A 21,806-nucleotide genomic window follows, 5' to 3' on the forward strand; every position below is an offset into this window, starting at 1 on the left:
GCATTTGTAAGGAGGACGGTACATAACCCGAGATTTCACCGTATTACTATTAGTAGTACAGTCATACCTTGATTTTCAAACAGCTTAGTTAATGAACAACTCAGAACTCAAATGTCGCAAACCCGGAAGTAAGTGTTCCGGTTTGCAAACTTTGCCTTTGAAACCGAACGTCCGGCGCAGCTTCCGTGGCTTCCAATTGGCTGCAGGTGCCTTTGGAAGACGAATGTTTTGGAAGATGAACGGAACGCATTCTGTTTGAAAACCAAGGTACGACTGCAGTAGTACGGTAGCAGTAGGATTATTGGGGGTTTTTTGAGGGGGAAAAGGTGCCGGTATTCACCCTGCCCCCACTGCTTCTACCGCCACTTCTTCCCCACCTCCTGCTCGCTTGGTCCCCCCTCACAGCCTCCTGAAGGTGCTTTGGCACGACTTTTACCATCATCAGGCACCTTCCTAGGAGGTGCTTTGGCAATCGGGAGGCTGTGCCTGAAGCCGTAGGAAGCAGCAGCGAAGGAGGAGGAGGCAGTGGGAAAGGTCTGTGGGTGGATGGGAGTGAGTGAACGGGGGGGGGATGTGGCGGTACACCATACCGATGCATACTGGCAGAATAAACACTGGTTGTTATTATTATTATTATTGAATAGGACATCCCTATTTTCATCGGATAACTGTTGGAGGGGATGAGCTTGCCCAGCAGGCCCTGAAACCTGTCTGGTCTTCTGCTTTCATTGAGCTCCCCTCTGTGACTCCATGATGCCATTCCTGGTCAGTCACTGCCAGCTCAGACCTCACCTGTGTATATGTGAAATCATTGAAATCATCTTCTATTTATTTTCATTCATAATTACATTTCTACCCTGCCCCCTCCCGCCACTGACGCCGCCCATTTCCTCCAAAGAACTCAAGGAGCCATTACATTGCTCTTCCCTCACCCCACTTGATGCTCAAAATAGCCCTGTGTTTCTGAAGAAGTGTGCATGCACACGAAAGCTTATACCAAGAACAAACTTAGTTGGTCTCTAAGGTGCTACTGGACAATTTTTTTTTTACTTTTTTATATATTTTGACTGTGTCAGACCAACACAGCTACGTACCTGAATCAATAACCCTGTGAGGGAGGGTTAGGGTGAGAGACTGTCTGTCTGACCAAGGAGCTTCCAGGCTTCATTTCATTTTATACCACCCTTTGTCCCACAAGAAGCCAGAGTATTGACCAATGTGAAAAACACACTCCACAAAGACTTTAAGACATCAATAAAATGCGCCTCTCAAGGAGCTGAGCAGGGAGATTGTACTTTTGGTTACTTGTGTAATTTTGCTTGCCCTTTAGGATAACAAGTCAGCGTCATAAACCATGAGCTGTTGTTGAAATAAGCCAACAGCCACTATTTATCTGGATTCAGGTATATTTATTAACCAGAATTGAGAAAGACGGTGCAAGTTTGTGGGGGAAGAGAGGGGAAGGAGCAGCCCTGAAACTCATGCATGCAATGATAAACCGTAGTTTAGAGTTACGTGTGAACCAGGCTATGGAGTAAGGAAAAACACAAGTTCTGAAATGTATTCTTGGGACTTTAACCCTTTTAGGTCAACCCAAATGCTACAAAATAATGTGGAAAGCTCTCATTCTTGATGGTGACAATAAACATTCAGAAAAATGGCAAAAGTAGTCCCCCCCCCAAAAAAATAGGTTTTATCTTAAACAATAGCCAACAACACAGTAAATAAAGAATTCACTTGCAATATACCAGTGGTTCAGCACTTGGAGTCGTTCTGGTAATCCAATGTTTCATTGCTTAAAGAGCATGGATAGGCAAACTAAGGTCTGGGGGCCAGATCCAGCCCGCGGAGAGTCCGGGAATCAGCGTATTTTTACATGAGTAGATTGTAGAATGTGTGCTTTTATTTAAAATGCATCTCTGGGTTATTTGTGGGGCATAGGAATTCATTCATTCCCCTCCCCCAAAATCTATATATATAAAAATGTAAAAATCGTGAAAGTGCGTGTTCCACTTTTCTCCATAACCGCTTGACCGATCGTCCTGAAATTTTGACACAACGATCCAGGCCACTCCCCGAGCGTTGTTGGAAAAGAAAATCCCTCAAATCTCACACCTGGGCAGGTATAAACCTGGTTTTCCACCAAGTCAAACAGTGCCCTCAAGTGGCGTTATTCCCTCAGCTCCTCCTCCTACACCCCCTCCCTTCCTGTGAAATCTACACCACACCCACAAACCAAATGACATCATCAACCAAGCAACTGAAACCACCAAGGCAGCCATTATCAGACCCCTAGGCCCCTGCCAGGCCCCCACTAGGCCCGGGGGGGGGGAGAGGGCGAGCGCCCGGATCACAGGTCGCAGCACGGTCTTTGTTTTATGTAGGCCCCTGCCAGGCCCCCACTAGGCCCGGGGGGGGGAATAACCCACAGCAACGCACTTGGGGGCACGGCAAGGGGTTTTTACTTTAAAATTTAGCACCACTACCCCCCCCCAAAAATCCCCCACCAAATAACCACAAGACAAAAATAAATACCATCCTTCAAAACGTCATGAGATACGCTGGTCACAGGGGGGGGGACACACACAAACAGAATAGATCATGGATCGGGACACGTGGGGGCAGTCACAGGGATCAACCACAACAACGCGCCACACCCACAAACCCCACCTCCGCCACGAGATCCTGTAAAACGGGGGACTCTGAGGCTCAGAGGGATCTGAAGGGGGCCTATTACCCTCCATTTGACAGACTAACGCACAGCAACCCACAAACCCCGCCTCCACCATGAGATCCACCACTCACATCCATCCATCCAGCAGAGGTGTTGAAGACCAACCCACCTGAAAACAGGTAGGTAGCCGTGTTGGTCTGACGTAGTCAAAACAAAATAAAAAAATTCCTTCCAGGAGCATCTTAAAGACCAACTGAAAACAGGCTTTTTCCAGCAACAAGCCCCAACATTGCCAAGTGGAGGTAGGGGCCTGCCTGGGGGGGCCGCATAGGGAGCAGGGATACGTAATGGGTCAGAACGGGGGGGGGGAGAGACACGGATGAAACCTGCCCTCTCCACAGTATTTTGCCTCGACTCAGTGGGACTCTGAGGCTCAGGGGGATCTGAAGGGGGGCTATTACCCTCCATTTCACAGACTAACGTACAGCAACATGTTCAGGGCCAGCTAGTGTATATATATATATATATATATATATATATATATATATATATATATATATATAGTCCACCACCCCCATGGTCTGAGGGACAGTGGACTAGCCCCCTGCTGAAAAAGTTTGCTGACCCCTGCTAAAGAGCTTAGTCATTGAGCTTTGTAAAAAACAATATACAAGTGAAGACAGTGAGTATGCAAACAACTTAAAGCAGAGGTACAGTATATCTGTTCCCTATCTGTTTACAAATAGTTGCCTTGGTGATACTATCTTGTGTCAATTGCAGTAGTCATTGTATTACCACCCTGTCCGTTGTTTTAATGTTATATGGTAAACAGAGCAATGGCGGGAAGGAGAGGAGTTGGTTTATGCTGAAGCTATGGAGTCTGCACCTCCCTTTCTTTGCTTATTTTTTTTTGTTTGATGAAGAGCTCTGGAGAAATTGAAAGCCTGCACCTTTTTTTGACATTTTGATTAGTGTAATAAATGTGTTGCAGCCCTAATGTGGATTTGGGAACTTTTCTTACTGGTCAACATGGCTAACTTCCTCTGTGCTATAGATGAGTCACACAACCACCACTTTGTTTGTATTTGTACCTTGAAAATCCGCAATAAATAAATAAATAAATTACAAATTCCTGGAGCAAAAGGTTGTCAACGGCAGTGGTTCCCGTTGGAGGGCGGCAGGTAGATCTTTTCAAGGTGAGAGCAAGAGCCCTGCCTGTTCTTTTACAGTTCTCCACAACCTATTGTTGTGAACAGGGATTTTTTAACTCTGCCAAATATGAAAGGTCAGAGAAGAGAGAGGTTTATTTTCCTTGAGGAGTTTGCTTGTCTCAAATTAAGACCTAATATAAATGAGATTACCTGGTAAAAGCAAGCTCACACCTCTTTGAATTTGTATACATAATTAAGAGGCTTGTTTATAATTATATTTTGGGGGTGATTCATGTACTCATGTAGCTGCATTGTTTTATACTTTTTGGATGTCCATGGGTGTAGCCAAAGCATATCCGTCAACTCCCGGATTGAAAAATAAGAGATCAGCAGTGGCATGGCACCGGAAGTTGCCGGAAGACATGCGTAGAAGCGACTTCCGGTGCCGGCGCTACCCGATTTCTGGTGCCCAGACATGGGCAGAGCAGCATCCGAAATCGGTTTTGTGCATGTCCAGACATGCGCAGGAGCCTCCCTGGCCGGTAGGAGCTGCTTTCTAAATCCGGGGGATTTACGGGATTTTTTTCAATTCTAAATAACAGCAGGAAACGGGTTTAAATACGGGGGTTTCCGCGAAAAACGGGAGACTTGACAGCTATGAGCCAAAGAGGGGCAGGGGGGCAGCTGCTTCCCATAAAATCAAGTAAATACAAAAATTTAACTGAGGTTCTGCCCCCTCAAGCCCCCCCATATTATAAAATAGTTGTATTCCATATTATATAGACCAATCATTTTTGTTTCTCAATATATTTCTTATCAATAGAAATTTGTTGTGGCGAGAGCAAATTTTTATTTTGAATGTGTGGTCCGGAGAGAAAAGTTTAAGAACCTCTCAGCCTGGGCATCAGCTTGCCTGCTGCTGGACTTGGATGGGCCACTGGCCAAACACAGAGACCCACGTTCTTGATGACGGGCACAGGACTGCAACACCCACCCACCCAGGCCCGGGATCTCCTGGTTCGCAGGCGCACGACACGTGTCTATATAAAGCAACTCGCTTCGACATTTGGGGGGGGTGCAGGAGGCGGGAGACACCTTGCGCAGGACGCAACCGACTTCCCGGGCCCGCTCCACACGTGCACAGAGCCGTCTCCGCACGGACGCTACGGTCGTGCCCCGCCCCTCACCGTCACGCGCAAACCCCGCCCCAGCTGCTCCACCGCCTCTTCCTGCAGGAGGCCCCGCCCCTAGCCCCGCCCATCAGCCGCCGGTGACGAGGCGCTTTTGGCTCCTCCGGCGACCCGTCGTTGGTGTCGCAGCTGCGTCTGAAGAGGAGCCATTCGCTGGGCCTTGTTAGCAGAGCTGCGCTTCTCCCCCTCCGCCGGCCATCGCGCCGCTGCTTCCGCCCCCAGGATGTCCGCGCAGGACGGGGATCCGGAGCCCAAGGGCGGCGTCTCCGTCGGCGACGTGCAGCTGCTGCTGCGGAAGAAAGACGAGCTGGAAGCCCAGATCAGAGCCTGTTACGGAGTCCTGGAGGACGTGAGTTGCACCCGGGCCGGGCCGGGGTTGGGGCTTCCCACAAAACGGGCCTCGTTTGACTGCCTGGCCCCGCCCTCCCCCAAAGGCCGCCCCGGGGTCTCGGCAGCAGCAGCCCCGCGGTCCTAGGGCGACCCTGGGAGCTGCTGCGACTTCGTGGACTCGCCTTCATTGCCCTGGTGGATTTGCCGCCGTGCCCTCTGCATGCCGTTGTGCTTCACTCATGCATTGCAGGGGGTTGGGCTGGATGACCCTCGGGGTCCCTTCCAACTCGATGATTCCGTGAGGGTATCTTTAACATTGCAGCGGTTGCAGCGCTTGGTTTCTTTTAATGCTACCGTGGTCACGTCTTTTTTTAATTATGTGTTTTGATCTTGTATTTTAATCTTGTGACTACCCTGAGGTCTACGGATAAAAGGCATTATGAATCATAATGATAATAAGCTTTGAGCTCAGCATTTGTTGCTGGGAAAGCAGAGTAACAAATGTCAGCTGACCCCCACACGTCTACCACTGCCAGCTACAGCCGCGAGGCGAGAGGCGCCTTGAAGTTTATTTTCTGTAGTTTCCTCAGAGACTTTATGGCACCTTCAGCCCAGCCATCCCTTGTGCCACAGGGTCTCTGGCTCAGCCTGGCCTGCTCCTTGCCTGGCCCTCTCCACCTTGCTGGTCTACTCTGCCTTCATGTGCTTTGAACATGGGATTTGGTGAAGGGGTGCTGAGGACAAATCTAGGGCCCAGCCATTGGACCCTGGGGAGAGCATTGGACTAACAAGTCTCCAGTTGGCCACGAGTCTCACCTTGAGCCCGTTACTTGCTCTCTTGGCTTAACCTACCTCACAGGGTTGTTGTAAGGATAAAATAGAGGGGATTCTGCATTTATGCTGCCTAGAGTTCTTCGGACGGAAGGTGGATATGAATGCAGTACTGTAAGTCAAAATTAAATAAAGAGCCATGAATCTATGGCACCTCTCATTAAAAAGATCTTCGTGGTATCAGGCCTAGGTTTGGCCCTTGGAGGTCAGCAGATGATACAGGTCCAAATGGACCAAGGGTTGGAACAGCCACTGTAGCTCAGTAGGAGAGCAGCTGCTATCCCTACAGAATGTCCTGGCTTCTGTCCTCAACATCTCAAGGATTGCAGGGGATGGAAAAGGGCCTCCTGCTTGAGGTCCTGGGACAGCTGCGTCAGTCAGTGTGAAGCGGATGGTGGAGTTAAATGAGCCAAGGGGACCAGCAATGTAGGGTGGGACAGGTTTTTTTCCCCCTCATGGGAAGTTTTCGCCTTTTGAAACGTATTGCTGCATTAAAATAATAACACAGAGAATGGAATATGATGCAATTAAAAATTGGTAACTTGGTAAAATTTGGTAAAAATTGCTGTGGATGCAACATGGTCAAGTATAAAATAAAAGTTGTGAAAAATGCTTTAGGAAGCATTGTATATTTATGTGTGCTGTTCCTTGAGCAAGGTGGATTCATATGTCAATAGTTATCAATGCTTCTTCATCTTTTTTCATCAAATTGTGGAAAGGGAAGTGTGTGTTACTCGGTTGCCATGTCTTGAAATTGGTTACAAGCATTTCAATAATAATTTCAATAATTAGAAGCTTTTTTTAATAATTTCTAAGTTTTGAATTTGTGTGCTTCAGTGAATTTCCCCCCCTTAAACTGATTTTTTTTTTGGCAATCACATATTTCAGTTCAAATATTTTTGTTGTTACAAACAACAAATGTAATCACTCTCGGTTGTTTTAGTTGCAAGCTTTTACATAGCAAAGCGCAGCACTGAAGCAAGGAAAGTATCTGCCAATGTACTTCTTTGAGCACTCTGTTCTCATGTGTTTACAAAGCCATCTTATTGCCTCGTGCATTGCCACACTGGCTTCTGCACATCGAAGCCAGAGGGACCAGTTAGTACAGAGTGTTCTGTCTCTTATTTCTGAAAGAGGAGAACAGAAGCCAAACCTCTTCAAACCATCCCTTTTTGACACACCCCTCATGGCCCTCCTGCAAGAATATGTCCTAGACATAGTATTTTTAAAAATGTGGAGGGGGGATTAATTACACGTGAATGACATGACATGCTTACTTTTAGTTTTGCTTACTAAACACAAACCAAACTTGCAAACTCAGATCTCTGTTAATCGCAATGCTTATACCTATCTGGAAGTCTCATTGAACTCAATAGACCTTACTTCTGAGTAGGATTGTTTTTTTAATTTTTTTTAAAAAATAACTTTATTGAACTTAAAATGCATTTACAAAATGAAAACACATAAACAAAATAAAACGTTAGACAAAACAACACTAACAAAACACTAATGGTAAATAAAAATAATTAACCTAATAGCAAAATAGCGAAATAATAATTACAAAATACAGACAAAAAATTAAAGAAACAAAAAATTAAACCCATCTATTGGATGTTTATATCTCCACGCACCTACCAGCTCCAGATTTTCCACCATATCAAAAAAGTTTTTTGGTAATTTATTTTCTCTTTTTTAAAATTTATTTACTGTTTTATCCAATTCTGGGTTCATTATTCCATTAAAGTCCCCCATTAGTACTATTTGCTTATCCATATGTTCCCATAATTTTTCTTCCAATTTTCTGAAGAAGTTCACTTTACTCCCATTTGGCGCATATATGCCTACTATTGTCCATTTTCCCCCTTCCACCATTATTTCTACCATCATTACCCTCCCTTCCTTGTCTTTCCATATCATCATAGCTGCCAAGTTATCCCTTTTTTTAAGGGATTTTCCCTTATGCTGAATAGGCTTCCTTGCGAGAAAAGGGAAAACTTGGCAGCTATGCATATCATTTTAGGTTCCCATTTTTCTTTTACATATAGTACTACCCCTCTTTTCTTTTCCTCATCTGCTGAAATAAATTCCTTTTCCAAGCTTGAATTGATCAATACCCTTTCATGCTTTTTATTTACATGTGTTTCTTGTAAACAGGCTATATCCCAATTTGATTTTCTTAATATATGTCCCACCTTATTCCTTTTTTTTGTCATTTAATCCGTTTACATTCCATGAAAATAATTTTAATTTCATCTTGTTTTAGTTACACTTTATTAAGAAAAAAGGTTTGAAAATATATATATAATTTTCCTTTTGCTATATAGAGAATAAAATATCAAATAGCTACACTTGCACTTTTGTGCTATTATTTTTTTGAAAACAGCTTTTGTTTAACATACAAGACCATTGTAGGGAGATACATTTCTTATTCATCCTATGGAGATTAAAGAAAGAAAGAAAGGAAAAAAAAAACCCTTCCTTACAGAATTACATTTTGGCATCTTTAATCTTATCGTTTCTCACACACTATATTTCCCCCTGTTCTTTGGCCCCTTCTTCTTCCATTCCTTCCTCTACTTCTCCGTTGTCCTCTTCTTCTTCTTCTTCTTCCTCCTCCTCCGAGCTGAGTTGTTCGCCTTCTTCCTCTTTTCTTCTATGTTGCTCTTCTTCGATTTGTCTAGTTCTTTCCCCCCCAGGTCCTGCCAATATTTTCTCCAAAAGAGGTCGGCTTCCCCCACATTTTCAAATTTTCTTCTCCTTCCTTTGTAGAAGAAAAACTATTTTCTTTGCTTTCAAATGTTTTGTCAAAAATTGATATTTCTGCCTCTTTTGTATCAAGTGTGGTGGGATTTCTTTCAGTATCACTGTCTCTGTCCCTTCTATTTTTAATTTTTTCTTCCCTTTCGTTTGCAGGATCTTTTCTACTAACCAGCTCGATTTGAATGTTACTAGACAATCTATGGGCCAATTATTTGCTCTTGCTTTTCTTGAATTTACTCTAAATGCATTTTCTATTTGTTTTTCTATTCCAGCTTCCTCCAGTCCCAGCCATTTAGATATTTCCGCTGCTATTCTTTTTTCTGTATTTTCGTTTTCCATTTCTGGTATGTTCCTAAATCTTAATGTCTTCTCCCTGAGCTTCATTTGCATCATAGCCAGCGCATCCATCTGTGCCTCTTGTATCATCCTTTTTTCTTCCATGACTTTCTTGGCTTTCTCCATTTCTTTCTTGTTCTCTTTTTTTTCTTTGGTCATTTTCTTTATTGTATTTTCCATTGCTTGTATTCTCAGTTTTAATTCTTCTATTTCTATTGTTGTCTCTGTACTTTTCTCATCAATCTCTTTCATGTGGCTTTTTATTTCTTCTTTATCTTTTATGTCGCAGTCTGCTTTTTCTTCCAACTTTTCTACCTTGTCTTCTAACGATTTTACTCTGTCATTCATCTCTTTCTTTATTTCAGCCAGATCTTTTTTCACTTCTCCCACATCTTCTTTCAGACTCCAAATGAGCTCTCTTAGGTCCATTTCATTTTCCATAGTTGAACTTCTTCTTTGTTGGGAGCTTCCTGTTGCTCCAATTGCCGTTTTTTTTTTTCATTTTTGGATCATTTGGCATTGTGCTAATTTTTTAAATAAAAGTTTAATTTTGGGCTGCACTTCTTGTTTTTTGCCACACGATGGCGCCTCTTTTGGACTTATTTGAAAAATGCTATTATTTTTCCAGCTGCTAGATGGCGCTCCCCGCCTCCTTTCTTTCCTCCGAGTTTCTTTCTTTCTTAATTTCTCCTTACTCCTCTTTCTCCCCACACTTCCGCCTTCTCTATTCAGCTATTTTGCTTAGTCATTTTGTATCTTAATCAAACACCATTTTCTTGGCCCTCCTCCTTCCTCTATTTTTATCGTTTTCTTTATTTTTCCGGCACACCAGCTTCTCACTTTATTGTTTTTGGTATTTCTCTTTGGCACCCTCTTTCTGCAATAAAAACAACACGGCTGTCCCTGGTTTAATTTATTGTCCGACACGATCTTTCACGGTACGTATTTTTTTCTTCCCAGAGCACGGGGAACTTCTAGAAATTTTTTTCCTTGTCTTTAACTTCTTCTATTTTGTACCCTTTCTTCTCCGGCAGCGTTTCTGTCTTATATTAATTGTTTCTCTTCGATCGTATTTGCCCCCCCTTTTGCTGTCTGTCCGTATTACTTTAACCTCCTTCTTCCCCCTTTTAAGATTTTCCTTCTTTCTTACAGGGGGGTGTTACCCACTTTCTTTTCCCTTCTACAGTTCCCACACTCCAGTAAAGTTTCAAGTAGAAAAAAAAGAGAGATTTTACCGTCTTTTGCCATGTCGGGAGCACAGCTTTTTGCAAGGTACTTCGATCTTGGCATCTTAGTGCCCGGGACTCCCCCTCTCCTCAGCCCGAAAGCGAGGGATGCTGGGAGCTCCCTCGGGCACTGCCGACCTTCTCGGGGTAAAATCGCCTTCTGCCCCTTAATTTGGGGATGTAGTTAGCCTTCTGCCTCCCCCTAAACCTCTTGCAAACACTCCGGAGTTCGGAGCTCTCATGGAGCGTGACCGAACGCAGCTGTGGCAAAACCGGAAGTCCACTAGGATTGTAGTGTAAAGGAAAGAGGATTTTCAGCTAATACACTATGCCCTATCTGGGAAAAGGTCTCAAAGGGGTAATTGTGTTTTTTCTTTTTATGCTGCAGCAAAAAGGTGTTGGGATGAACGAACCCCTTGTGGATGTTGAAGGTTATCCACGTGCTGATGTGGATGTCTATCAAGTCCGGACGGCAAGGCACAACATCATCTGTAAGCAACAGCCCACAATTTAATTGATTTGCAGCCTGGGTACATTTACTTGGGTATGTTTACTTGGTAGTCAGCTGCACTGTTTTCAGTGGGGCTTACTCTCAGGTAGCATTCAGTGCATGGGATTGCAGCCACAACACATGAGTTCAGAGGGGCTTAAAGATTGGCTTGCCCACCAACCTGAAAGGAAGATATTACAGTGGACGCTACAGTGGAACCCGCAGTGTTCGCAACCCGCATCTGTGCACACGCAGGTCGTGATTCGATGCTTCTGCGCATGTGCAAAGCGTGATTTAGTGCTGTGCATGCGCAAAGCGCGATTTAGTGCTTCTGCGCATGCGTGCACGGCGGAACCTGGAAGTAAACACTTATGGGTCCGCAGAGTACTTAAACTGAAAATACTCAAACTGAAGCGTACTTAACCCGAGGTGTGACTGTACAAGTGCAGATAAGGTCTAATGTGTAGAGTGTAATGTGTAAAGGTTTTTTACAATCAAGTGGCATATAAGTTTTTTGAAATAAATAAATAAATCCACCTTTCATTGCTTGAAATAAGAAGAAATAACCTAGTCCCAGTCACTATGAAGCCATGTTAGAAACTCAGATATATAAGCTAATTGCCAAACGGCACCTGGATTACGGTTACCATAACTAATTGTCTAGGCGCCTCTTTTTACGATGCCATTTATTGCTATTGTTGTTGCTAATTTAATTTCTATACTGCTTGATATTTTAAAGAAAATAATCTCAGCGGTTTACAACACATTAAAACATCAAATAATCCAGAATGAAACAAAATCAAGTTTCAAGGAAAATACTTCATATTCTTCTCTAGGTGACATTTTGCTCTCCCCATGTTTATTTACCTGCTTAATCTATGTAGGGGGTGAACCACTTACTCCTTGGAGAAAAAGGTGGGATATAAATGCAATAAATTAGCTGTTCTGCTTACCTGCTTAAGAAAGCTGGAGGGGCCAGCCAGTTGGAAATGTCAGTTGCCAACCTGGCATCCAGAGATCTCCACAGGGGTCGCTATTGGAGCCCCAGCAGTAGAAAAACGTGCCTGGCACCTGGCTAATTTCTAACACTGCTGTGAAGATAGGATTCAAAGCGGTGCAGGCAATATCCTCAAACCCACAGGGAAAGGAGTTTTGTAGGCATGGCAATGGGAGGCTGGGGCATCAGCATGTGGCCCTGGTCTTTGTCCTTCCACATGATTTATGCAATAAAATAAATCATGAATTTGGGAAGCATGTGAACATTTGCATAACCTTGAGGGAAAGACCATGCCTCCGTGGGAGAGTTGAAGATCCCAGGTTTCTTTTGTGGCAGCGTTTCTGGATGGGCCTAAGACCAGGAAAGATTCCCTGGAGAGCTGCTGCCAGTCAGTGTAGACAGTACTGAGCCAGATGGACCCAGATCAAATTTGGTATAAGCCAGCTTCCTATCTGACTTATACTGGTAGGAGAATCCAGCTGTTCTCTGATCAGATGTCTAGTTCAAGTAATTTTGTTCCCATATTTTGAGTTAAATATTATTTTGTTATCAAATATAACAAATGATTAATATTTTGTCATGTTTATTCATCACTTTGTACCAAAAAAAGCACCTCTAAGCAGCAGTATTTTATAGATTTGTTGGTGGCTTAGAGACATTATTATTATCATTTATATGGAGTGTGCAAGCTGGACCAAACCAATGGATTCAAATTACAAGAAAGGAAATTCCAAGTAAGCATTAGGAATAACTTTCTTGGTTGTGAAAGCTGTTCAGCAGTGGAATGGACTCCCTTGGAAAGTGGTTGGCCAGCCATCAGTGGTGGTTTTGAAGCAAAGGTTGGGTGGCCTTCTGCCAGAGAGTCTTCAGCTGTGATTCCTGCATTGACCCTTTGAGTCCCTTCCAGCTCAACAATTCTGTGATTATTGTGGTTTGTAGACCATTTCCTGAGATCCCTCTGCCCATTTCTCCTTTCATCCTTTTCATTCCTATACTGCAGGGGTGGCCAGCTCCCAAGAGACTGCGATCTACTCACAGAACAAAAAACTGGCAGCGATCTACTCCCTTTTTGAGGGTTCAGGTCAAAGTTAGTTGTTGAGGCCCATTTGTTGAGTTTTTTCAGAGAGAAGGTAAAATGTTGAGCTTTTTTAGGGGAGCCACAGTTGTTCAGGTACTTTGGGGTGGAGCCAATGATCTACCGCAGACGTCCAGTGATCTACTGGTAGATCACCTGTTGGACATGCCTGCTAAATTTGGTACATTATTGTACCAAAGCCTCAGTACAGTGGTACCTTGTGTTACAGACGCTTCAGGTTACAGACTCCGCTAACCCGGAAGTAGTACCTCGGGTTAAGAACGTTGCTTCAGGATGAGAGCAGAAATTGTGCAGCAGCGGTGCGGCGGCAGCAGGAAGACCCATTAGCTAAAGTGGCACCTCAGGTTAAGAACAGTTTCAGGTTAAGAACGGACCTCCGGAACGAATTAAGTTCTTAACCCGAGGTACCACTGTACAGATTTCAAGCCAACTTGAAATCGTTGCCTATTCTTCCATTGCCTCCCCTCCCCTCCATTTCCTGCCAGGGACTCCTCATGCCTGTTCACCCCCAAGCACATGTGTGTTGATGGCATTGCTTAAAGAACCACAATGACTCAGAGAGCAGCTTTCTGTGCAAATACTTCTTGGGCTTACAGGAGCTTCCCCCTGCTTTCATGTTTGCAGAATGATCACAAAGCTTTGATGCACCAGGTGGAACAGGCTCTGCACCAGCTCCACGCCCGGGAGAAGGAGAAGCGCGAAAAGGATGAGGCGGAAGCGCGAGCCGAAGCCAGGAGCCAGAGTCAGGTGTTGCCCCAGCCTTTTGCCAGGGTGAATGCTGTCACGCAGGGTTCTCCAGCGAGCTTCTCGGCAAGTATTGCATCTCTCTCTCACCCATCCAGACCTCTGTGGGTTTGTTATTTGGCGAAGTAGAACCCTGTTGCTTTGGTCCAGTGGCCATTGATAGCCTCACCCTCCTTGGTGAATTTGTCTAATCTGCTTTGGAAACTATCCAAGCTGGTGGACTTTTATCACATCTTACTTTGTAATTTAGCTCTTCACTGCTGGGTGAATAAGTTCTTCCTTTGGTCTGCCATGAATCTTTCATTCCCAACTTCATTGGATGACCCCACTGGGTCCTGGCATGATGAGAAAGGAGAAAAAGTGTCCACACCATGTATAATTTCATTTACACCTGTCACGTTGCCCCCCTCCACCTGTTACTCAGCCATTTTCATATGGGGTACGCCACTGCTACCAGCTCTCCCCCCCCCCCCCCGCCAGAATCCCTGCTGAGCTGTGCACAGGATTTCAGGTGTCTGCAGCTTGTATTTCTCCTTTCGTATCCCAAACAATCATAATCTTGCTGTTTTTTTAATTTCTAAGGTTTGGGCTGTCCCCTGCCAAGCTTAGAACAATGCTAAAGTTTCAGGTACTGACTTTGGCTTCCCAAGGGTAAACCAGGGTGTATAATGTGTTTTGTTTTGTTTTTTTGTTCTCTCTGAAGGGGTTGCAAGTTGATGACGAGATCGCTGAGTTTGGCTCTGTCAACACGCACAACTTCCAGTCGCTGCAGAATATCGCCACTGTGGTCCAGCACAGTGAAGGGGTGAGCAGCTTTCCCCCTCCTTCCTGAAATGGGGTCTCTCCTTCATCCCCACAAATGCCCACAGAGCCTGCCAGTATCAGTGACCAGGCAGAAGGCAAACCAAGCCACAGAGCGAGACTCGCCTGAAGTCACCCGCTGATGCTGCAACAAGGCAGGAGACTGATAGCTGTCCTCCTCCTTAAAGCACTTTCTGGCGCCAAGCTAAAAAGGGGCTTCCATGCTGCTGCTCCTTTGAACACTGAATCAAGGGGGTTATTCCCTTTGGTGTCAACCCTTCAGTGATGACCTCCTGGTGGAACACAGCTCCAGCACTCGTTGCGAATCTCTAGCCCAGCCCGGAGGCACCAGTGATGCAGTTCCCACCTGGGAAGGCACCATGACTAATCATAGACCTTGGTGTCCCAAGCAGGTCTACCAGGATGCAGGGGGTGGGGTGTCCATTGCCCTTTACTTCTGTGGCTGGTTGATTTGTGTGTGTGTGTGTGTGTTTGTTTGTTTGTTTGTTTGTGTGTTTCTTCTTTTTGAATTTTTAAACAAAGGACTATAAATATAACCCCACTTAAACACATTATTAAAAGCCTTTTAAAACTTAAATGCCATTTAAGCTGACAAAGCAGTGGTTTATTTAAAAGCCTTTGAGTAAAGGTTCTATGATCAGCCAGTAACGTGAAATGTAACATCAAGTGACTCAGAACTTTAAATCCTATAAAGTCCCTTGCCCTTTTGCGTTTTTATCTAATCAAATTTATTTGCTGCTTAATCAGAAGAGAGAAAGAAAAGTAGAGCTAAATATTTATTAAAAATACCATTAAAAGGAAAGAAAGAAACTTGAAAACAAGTAATAAAATGACATGTCTGGGTAGGCTTCCCTAATCAAGGTCTTTTAGCCGGTGTCTAAAATGATACGGCTAGGGCCCCTACCTGATGTTAATAAGTCCCCACTTTTGGCTGTGCCCTAAGCTCAGCAATGGGGCACGGAGGACGTGGGGGCCTCCCCTCCCTCCCTGCACCTACAGCTCCCTTGGGCGTTCCACAAGATATTCAGCCTTTTACGAAAACTGTCTTGGGTGCAGTGAGGATTCTCTTGTTTAGGGAAGCTTTTAATATTTAATGCTGTACTGTTTTGATACTTGATTGGGAGCTGCCCAGAGTGGCTGGGGAGACTCAGCCAGATGGGCGGGGTACAAGTAATAAATTATTTTATTATATTATATTCATTATATTATTATATTATATTATATTATTATTTATTTTCTGCCCCCTGCAGCAACCATTAAGTGTGACCGTGATCCGCAATGGTGAGAAGCTTCATTTGGGGCTCACCCCGAAACGCTGGAGTGGAAAAGGGCTTCTGGGGTAAGCAGTCCAAAAATTAAAGGCAGCACCAATATAGACACCTTGGTAGCCAGTCCTGCATCACTCTCGTAACCTCAGTTCTGAACTTGGTGGCCAGAAATGATTGGAATCTCTGCCTCTCCCTTCCATGCACATTGATGTTTGGCTGCACTAAGGGGAGCATGTCGGGAGAGGGCCCTCCTCCTCCCCTGTGACGCATGTATCTACCTGTACAATCCTGCCCAGGTGCCAAGAGCCTTCACATGCTGCTGGTGAATGAGAGGGAGGGCCTTCCCTCCCCAGAGAGGCTGACCTGACTCCTGCCTTGTTATCCTTCTGTTGGCAGGCTTAGACTTCCTGTTCAGACGGGCTGTTTTTCAATGTCTGAAGCTGCCTTGATGAATCACAGCTTGAGAATAATGGTGGGATGTAAATAACTGAGTGAGGGAGAATACTCCTCCCTTCAGAAGGGCTGTTCAGCTCCCAGCTGCCATTACCCTGCCAACATGGCTGATTTGGGGCAGGTGGGAACTAGAGTCCAGCAGCGTCCTGAGGGCTACAGCTTCCCCTCCCTGCCTGCTCTAGAGGTCCATACCCAGGGAGACTTTCCCTGCCCCCCCCCAAGAAGCAGCCATTTGTGTCATGTTTCTCCTTCTCCAGGCAAGCTAAAAATGCATCCTGCAAGCACAAGGAGCTTCTGACGATTCTTGCATGAATGCCATTGTGTGCAGAAAGCTGGGTTCTGCATGTAGCAGTAGGGTAGCCCTGGTCAACCTGATGCCCTCCTGGTGTTTGGGACTAAAACTCCCACCCCTGCGGGCAGGGGCTGATGGGAGTTGTAGTCTGGAGAGCATCAGGTTGGCCCAGAGTGCAGGAGTTTGTGTGCAGCCTGTTTCTGGACAATCTGGTGGCTGCCCCTTGCAAGAATTTCCCAGGGTTTGTGTCCCATTGCTGGCAGCACCCTTCTCAGGGAGAGTCCTGAGGGGTCTGGTGTCCTGTGAATTCCCTGAACTCTAGGGTCTAGAATGGGTGTTGCACTTCTTCCGTTCCCTGCCCTTGTTTTGGGGAAATAACACACACACACACACACACGGTTTTAAATGCGGATCTGCAGTTCTTGACTAGCCTTGCCAACCATTTTACTTGTCCAACTTGCTCATTTTACTTGTCCAACTGTCAAGCAGACGCTCTTCTGGTGAATTACAACCCTTCCTCAAATAAAAAAGTGCTTGTCTGAGATTTCTTATAATCAAAATATTAGAATTGCAGAAGGTCTCATATCTTTCTCTTTTCTTTCCCCCAAGTTGCAATATAGTCCCTCTGCAAAGATGATGTTTTTCAGTGTGGAAGCTCCAAAGTGCCAGTACTTGGTGGCATCTCAACCTGGGTTTGAGCCCTTTAACATCTACCCGAAGAAGCTAGGATGTGGAAAGACAAACGCTGAGGCTTTGGTGTTGGCTGTCAAAAGGGGTTTGAATCTGACACACAGGTGCCGTTTTGAAAGAGTACCGATTTAAAGGATTAGTTAGTCCTCCTTATGGTGTTTACCTCTGTTGTAAATAAAAGTTGGAAAGGGGAGCTTGTGGTTTTCTTACAGAATTGGATGACTTATTCTGTGACATTTTGGTTTGCTTGGGAATTTGCCAATAAATGTTTTACACCAGTACTCATGGTTTCTTTCCATTTTCTTTTTTTTGGTTACTGTACCATATCTGTTGTCAGACCTCTGAATTACGCTGGAATGTTATTTCATGTTGTACTTTGTATTATCAAGTCATTTTGAATAAAGTTTTAAAAATAGGCTGCATGTTCCAACTTAGACGGGGAAGGGACATAAGCTCAGTGGCAGAGCACCTGTGCCTTGCATGTGGAAGGTCCCAAGTGCACTTCCTGGCATCTCCAGGTAGGGCTGGGAGAGACCCCTGCCGAAAACCCCCAAGAGCTGCTGCCAACCATTGTAGCCAATACTGAGCTAGATGGACCAAAGGTCTCCCTTGGTATAAAGTAGCTTTCTTTGCTCCTAGAGTACCTAGCAATATAGCACTGTGCACAAAGGCATACTTGGAAAAGTCTCTGCAGAGGCATTATGTTCTAACTAGCAGTGGACACAACCCAACTGTTCTAATTTATATAAGGTAAAGGGGCCCTTGACCATTAGGTCCAGTCGTGACCGACTCTGGGGTTGCGCGCTCATCTCGCATTATTGGTCGAGGGAGCCAGCGTATAGCTTCCAGGTCATGTGGCCAACATGACAAAGCCACTTCTGGCGAACCAGAGCAGCACATGGAAATGCCGTTTACCTTCCCGCTGTAGCGGTTCCTATTTATCTACTTGCATTTTGACGTGCTTTTGAACTGCTAGGTTGGCAGGAGCTGGGACCAAGCAACGGGAGCTCACCCTGTCACAGGGATTCAAACCACCGACCTTCTGATCAGCAAGCCCTAGGCTCAGTGGTTTAACCCATAGCGCCACCTGGGTCTAATTTATATAGACAAATACAAACCATTTCCGTGAGAAAGTATGTGGCCTGATAGCCTGTGTGCCTGTTCAGTCTGCGTTCCTGGAGCTCACTGCTGAAGGAAGGGCAGCTTCAAGGTCCTGCCTGCTCTCTTTCTTGGGCTTTATTTTTATTTTTTAACCAGACTGGGACCATGCTGTTCTACATCTAGAGGGTGTCTTTAATAGCCAGTCATTTTAATGACTGTTCTGCATTGTTTTTAAAGGTTTCTTAAACACTGTGCACTGCCATTTTGTGTGTGTATGAGAGAGAGAGAGAGAGAGAGAGAATTACAAAGACTGACTTGACTTCCCTCAGAACAGCTCTTGAGACGTTCCTTTGTAAAAAATAAAAATGGCCACCTTATCTATTGGAGGACAGAGACGTAAATGTCACATGGGCTGCCCTGGGCTGCCTCAGGTGCAGAGGGCACTATCCTGTTACCAGAGCTGAAGGAAGAATTAACTGCTAGTCCAGTCAGGTTTCTGAGGGAGGAACCATCATGTCCTTCAAATGATGGCTGAAATTAGGTCAAGGAGCTCGGGTCTGCAGTAGAAGGTTTATCAATAATTAATTAATTAATTAATTACCTGCCTTCAGAAGATCCAACGGCAGGGCAGAACAATAGGAAACACAGCTTTAAAAGCCATTTAAAATTGATATAAAATGACAGCTAAAGTGGGCCATCATATAATCTCAAGTACTCAAGACCAGGGTAGAGCGTCTTGTCATGCAGTATATAAATATTGTGAACTGTAATAAAATAAACTATGGTGTGATGAAGAAATAAACTATTCAAAATGAAACCTTTGGGTGAGAATAACGACACGTGAGGGGAGAAAACCATTCGATTATGTGGGCGGGGCTTACCTGGGGCTCCCCCCATATATTTTATTCAAGTTGCGCCCCCTGCAGAAAAGAGAGCGGACTTTCTGTCCTCGATGTGACGCACGAAGCGGAGCAGCGACCACGTCCCCCCTCAGTACCCAGGACCCCTTTCCCGACGCCTTCCGGGGCGGGTGAGCAACACCTGTGCAAGACCAAGTGTGCACCTGCCAGCCGCGAGCGGCGCTTCCCACGTTCTGCAAAGCGCACCTGGCGGCTTCTCTGCTCGCGCAGCCTCTGAAAGGGGGAAACGTTAAGCCCCGCCCTCCTCCTTTTCTCGGACCGCCATTGGTCTTTAATTTGCATTGCCCCGCCCGTCAACCCTCGCGCGCCGGCGAAAGGGCCCAGGCAGCCGCCGGTCGCTATGGCGACAAGGGGCAGGCGCCAAACAGCTGCTGTTCCCGCAGGAGGAGCTTCGCGGCGGCTGACGCCGGGCCCGGGTCTCCTGGGGGTCTGTTGCAAAGGGGCAGGGGAGGAGGTAGGTCGCTCTGCTGCCTCTACTGCGTTGCATATTCACGCCCCACCCTTTTCTCTCCAAGAACTCCCCCACTCCTCCTCCACTCCCCACCACCACAACAACCCTGCCAGGTAGGGTAGGCTGAGAGGCAAGGACTGCTCCGAGGCCGCCACCCTGTGGGCTCCGTGGTGACCAAGTGGGGGATTCGAACCTTGGTCCCTCTGGGTTCTAGTTTGGCGCTCTTCGCCACTGTGCCACACTGGCTCTCCCCGCACTCTGCTCTCCTTGGTAAGTGGGACTAAGATTGTTGCCTGGAATATGAAGGACGCAGGAGCAGTCTGGAGTATTTTTTTCCTCATTTGTGGGCAATCTCGGGTGCTTGCTTCGTAATTATGAATTCTGCTGCTTTAGCTACAGATTTATGTATATATGGGACCCAGGTGGCGCTGTGGGTTGAACCACTGAGCCTAGGGCTTGCTGAGCATAAGGTTGGCGGCTCGAATCCCTGTGACGGGGTGAGCTCCCGTTGCTTGGTCCCTGCTCCTGCCAACCTAGCAGTTTGAAAGCACGTCAAAATGCAAGTAGATAAATAGGAAACACTACAGCGGGAAGGTAAACGGCGTTTCCGTGTGCTGCTCTGGTTCGCCAGAAGTGGCTTAGTCATGCTGGCCACATGACCTGGAAGCTATACGCCGGCTCCCTCGGCCAATAATGCTAGATGAGCGCGCAACCCCAGAGTAGCTCGCGACTGGACCTAATGGTCAGGGGTCCCTTTACCTTTACCTTATGTATATATATATATACTGTAGATACTGTATATTTTACAAAGTCGTTTTTCCGTTCCTATGGACACCTCTTAAGAGATGATGGCCAAACTTTGCATGGAGGTTTGTGACATCAAGGAACAGGTTGTCGTCTGTGTTGGGATACAAGTGGGCACCACTGAGAACCAATATGGTAGATTGTGCTTTTCAAAACTGCCATGTTTTGTTTTGTTTTGTTTGTTTCTTAAGAGTTCCTGAGTCGCACTGGGCACAAGACTGCTTGTTTCCAGTAAAGTTCCTTGGAGATGGAGGAAGACACCAATGAAACGGAACCCCCTTCTCAGGGGACAAAACAATCGGAGGAAGCAACTGAGGCACCAAGAGAAGAGATGGAGGCTGTGGGTGCTGCTATGGACTCGGAGGCAAGCCTTCAGAGCCAGCCCAGTCCGCAGCCCCAATTTTCAGCAGAACCCATGGAAGTCACTTTTGACAGAGAGGCACCAGCCCAGGCCCCCCAAGATGTTCTCCCAGCAGAAACCAGCAGCCCTCCGACCCTGCTGGAAAATTCCAACGAGACTGCTGCCACCAGTTTACCTGGTGTAAGTATTCACACAAAGCATTTGTCATGGTGAGTCCCGTAAATTGGCAGAGGTGCCCCAGTGGCCCAAAGACATGGGGCTTCTTGTTCTGCAGTTGGGCACACATGCAGCATCCTAGGAAGCTTACCTTTCATTTTGAAAGACTAATAATAAAAACACGATGTTTCTAGTTCTCAGGAAAGTATTGGTAGGCCTCGAAGTATTTGGAGTATTGCTGGGTGGACACCAGGGAGAAGAGTTTCAGGGCCTTGCAGTTTGGGCATGAAATTGATAAACTATTCAATTTTTGACAGCAAACTGAAAATGTATAACCTGCAAAGGTCTTAACAGCTGGACACCCCCCTCTCCCAACTCTTTTTCAAAACTTTGGCTTTGTGAAGGTGCTATCCTAAGAGGGAATATTGTTGCTTATTCATAGGCAGGCAAGGAGACCAAAGTGGGTGGCAATTTGCATTTGAACTTTCAAGTGCCTATTTATAAGTCTGTAAGTGGCTTTGTCATGCTGGCCACATGACCTGGAAGCTATACGCTGGCTCCCTCGGCCAATAATGCGAGATGAGCGCGCAACCCCAGAGATGGTCACGACTGGACTTAATGGTCAGGAGTCCCTTTACCTTTAAGTGCAGATTTAGCAATGAT

At 45.7% G+C, this 21,806-nt stretch overlaps 2 protein-coding genes across 6 annotated transcripts in view; both read left to right on the forward strand.

Annotated features, from left to right (window-relative positions):
* Nucleotides 1-5,128: 5,128 nt before the first annotated feature.
* Nucleotides 5,129-17,631, forward strand: PSMD9 (proteasome 26S subunit, non-ATPase 9). The gene is made up of 6 exons (XM_088659419.1): nt 5,129-5,364; nt 10,887-10,988; nt 13,697-13,891; nt 14,529-14,630; nt 15,898-15,986; nt 17,270-17,631. The coding sequence occupies exons 1-6, from the start codon at nt 5,239-5,241 to the stop codon at nt 17,295-17,297; spliced, it is 642 nt and encodes a 213-aa protein (XP_088515545.1). The 5' UTR covers nt 5,129-5,238; the 3' UTR covers nt 17,298-17,631.
* A 2,046-nt stretch (nt 17,632-19,677) lies between these two features.
* CFAP251 (cilia and flagella associated protein 251) overlaps nt 19,678-21,806 on the forward strand; it is a 37,725-nt gene continuing 35,596 nt past the window's right edge. For 2 of the 5 annotated variants that reach the window (XR_015947418.1, XR_015947419.1), the window contains exons 1-2: nt 19,681-19,825; nt 20,818-21,167. Coding sequence is in view for 3 of the 5 variants with exons in the window: in XM_060269929.2 (XP_060125912.1) it covers nt 20,874-21,167 (294 nt within the window). In the remaining 2 variants the exon portion in view is untranslated. Of the gene's footprint in view, nt 20,093-20,817; nt 21,197-21,806 lie in introns of all 5 variants that reach the window. The other 3 variants (XM_060269929.2, XM_088659418.1, XM_060269930.2) reach the window with 3 other exon arrangements.

Source organism: Zootoca vivipara, chromosome 16 (genome assembly GCF_965207765.1).
Source record: "Zootoca vivipara chromosome 16, rZooViv2.hap1.1, whole genome shotgun sequence".
Lineage (NCBI taxonomy): Eukaryota > Metazoa > Chordata > Lepidosauria > Squamata > Lacertidae > Zootoca > Zootoca vivipara.

Bases quoted from the DNA above. Each gene is read 5' to 3' on its own strand.
- PSMD9 (XM_088659419.1), top strand. From the start codon at position 5,239: ATGTCCGCGCAGGACGGGGATCCGGAGCCCAAGGGCGGCGTCTCCGTC. The intron at 13,892-14,528 runs GCAAGTATTGCA...TTCTCTCTGAAG, and splicing joins GTTCTCCAGCGAGCTTCTCG to GGGTTGCAAGTTGATGACGA. The intron at 14,631-15,897 runs GTGAGCAGCTTT...TGCCCCCTGCAG, and splicing joins TGGTCCAGCACAGTGAAGGG to CAACCATTAAGTGTGACCGT.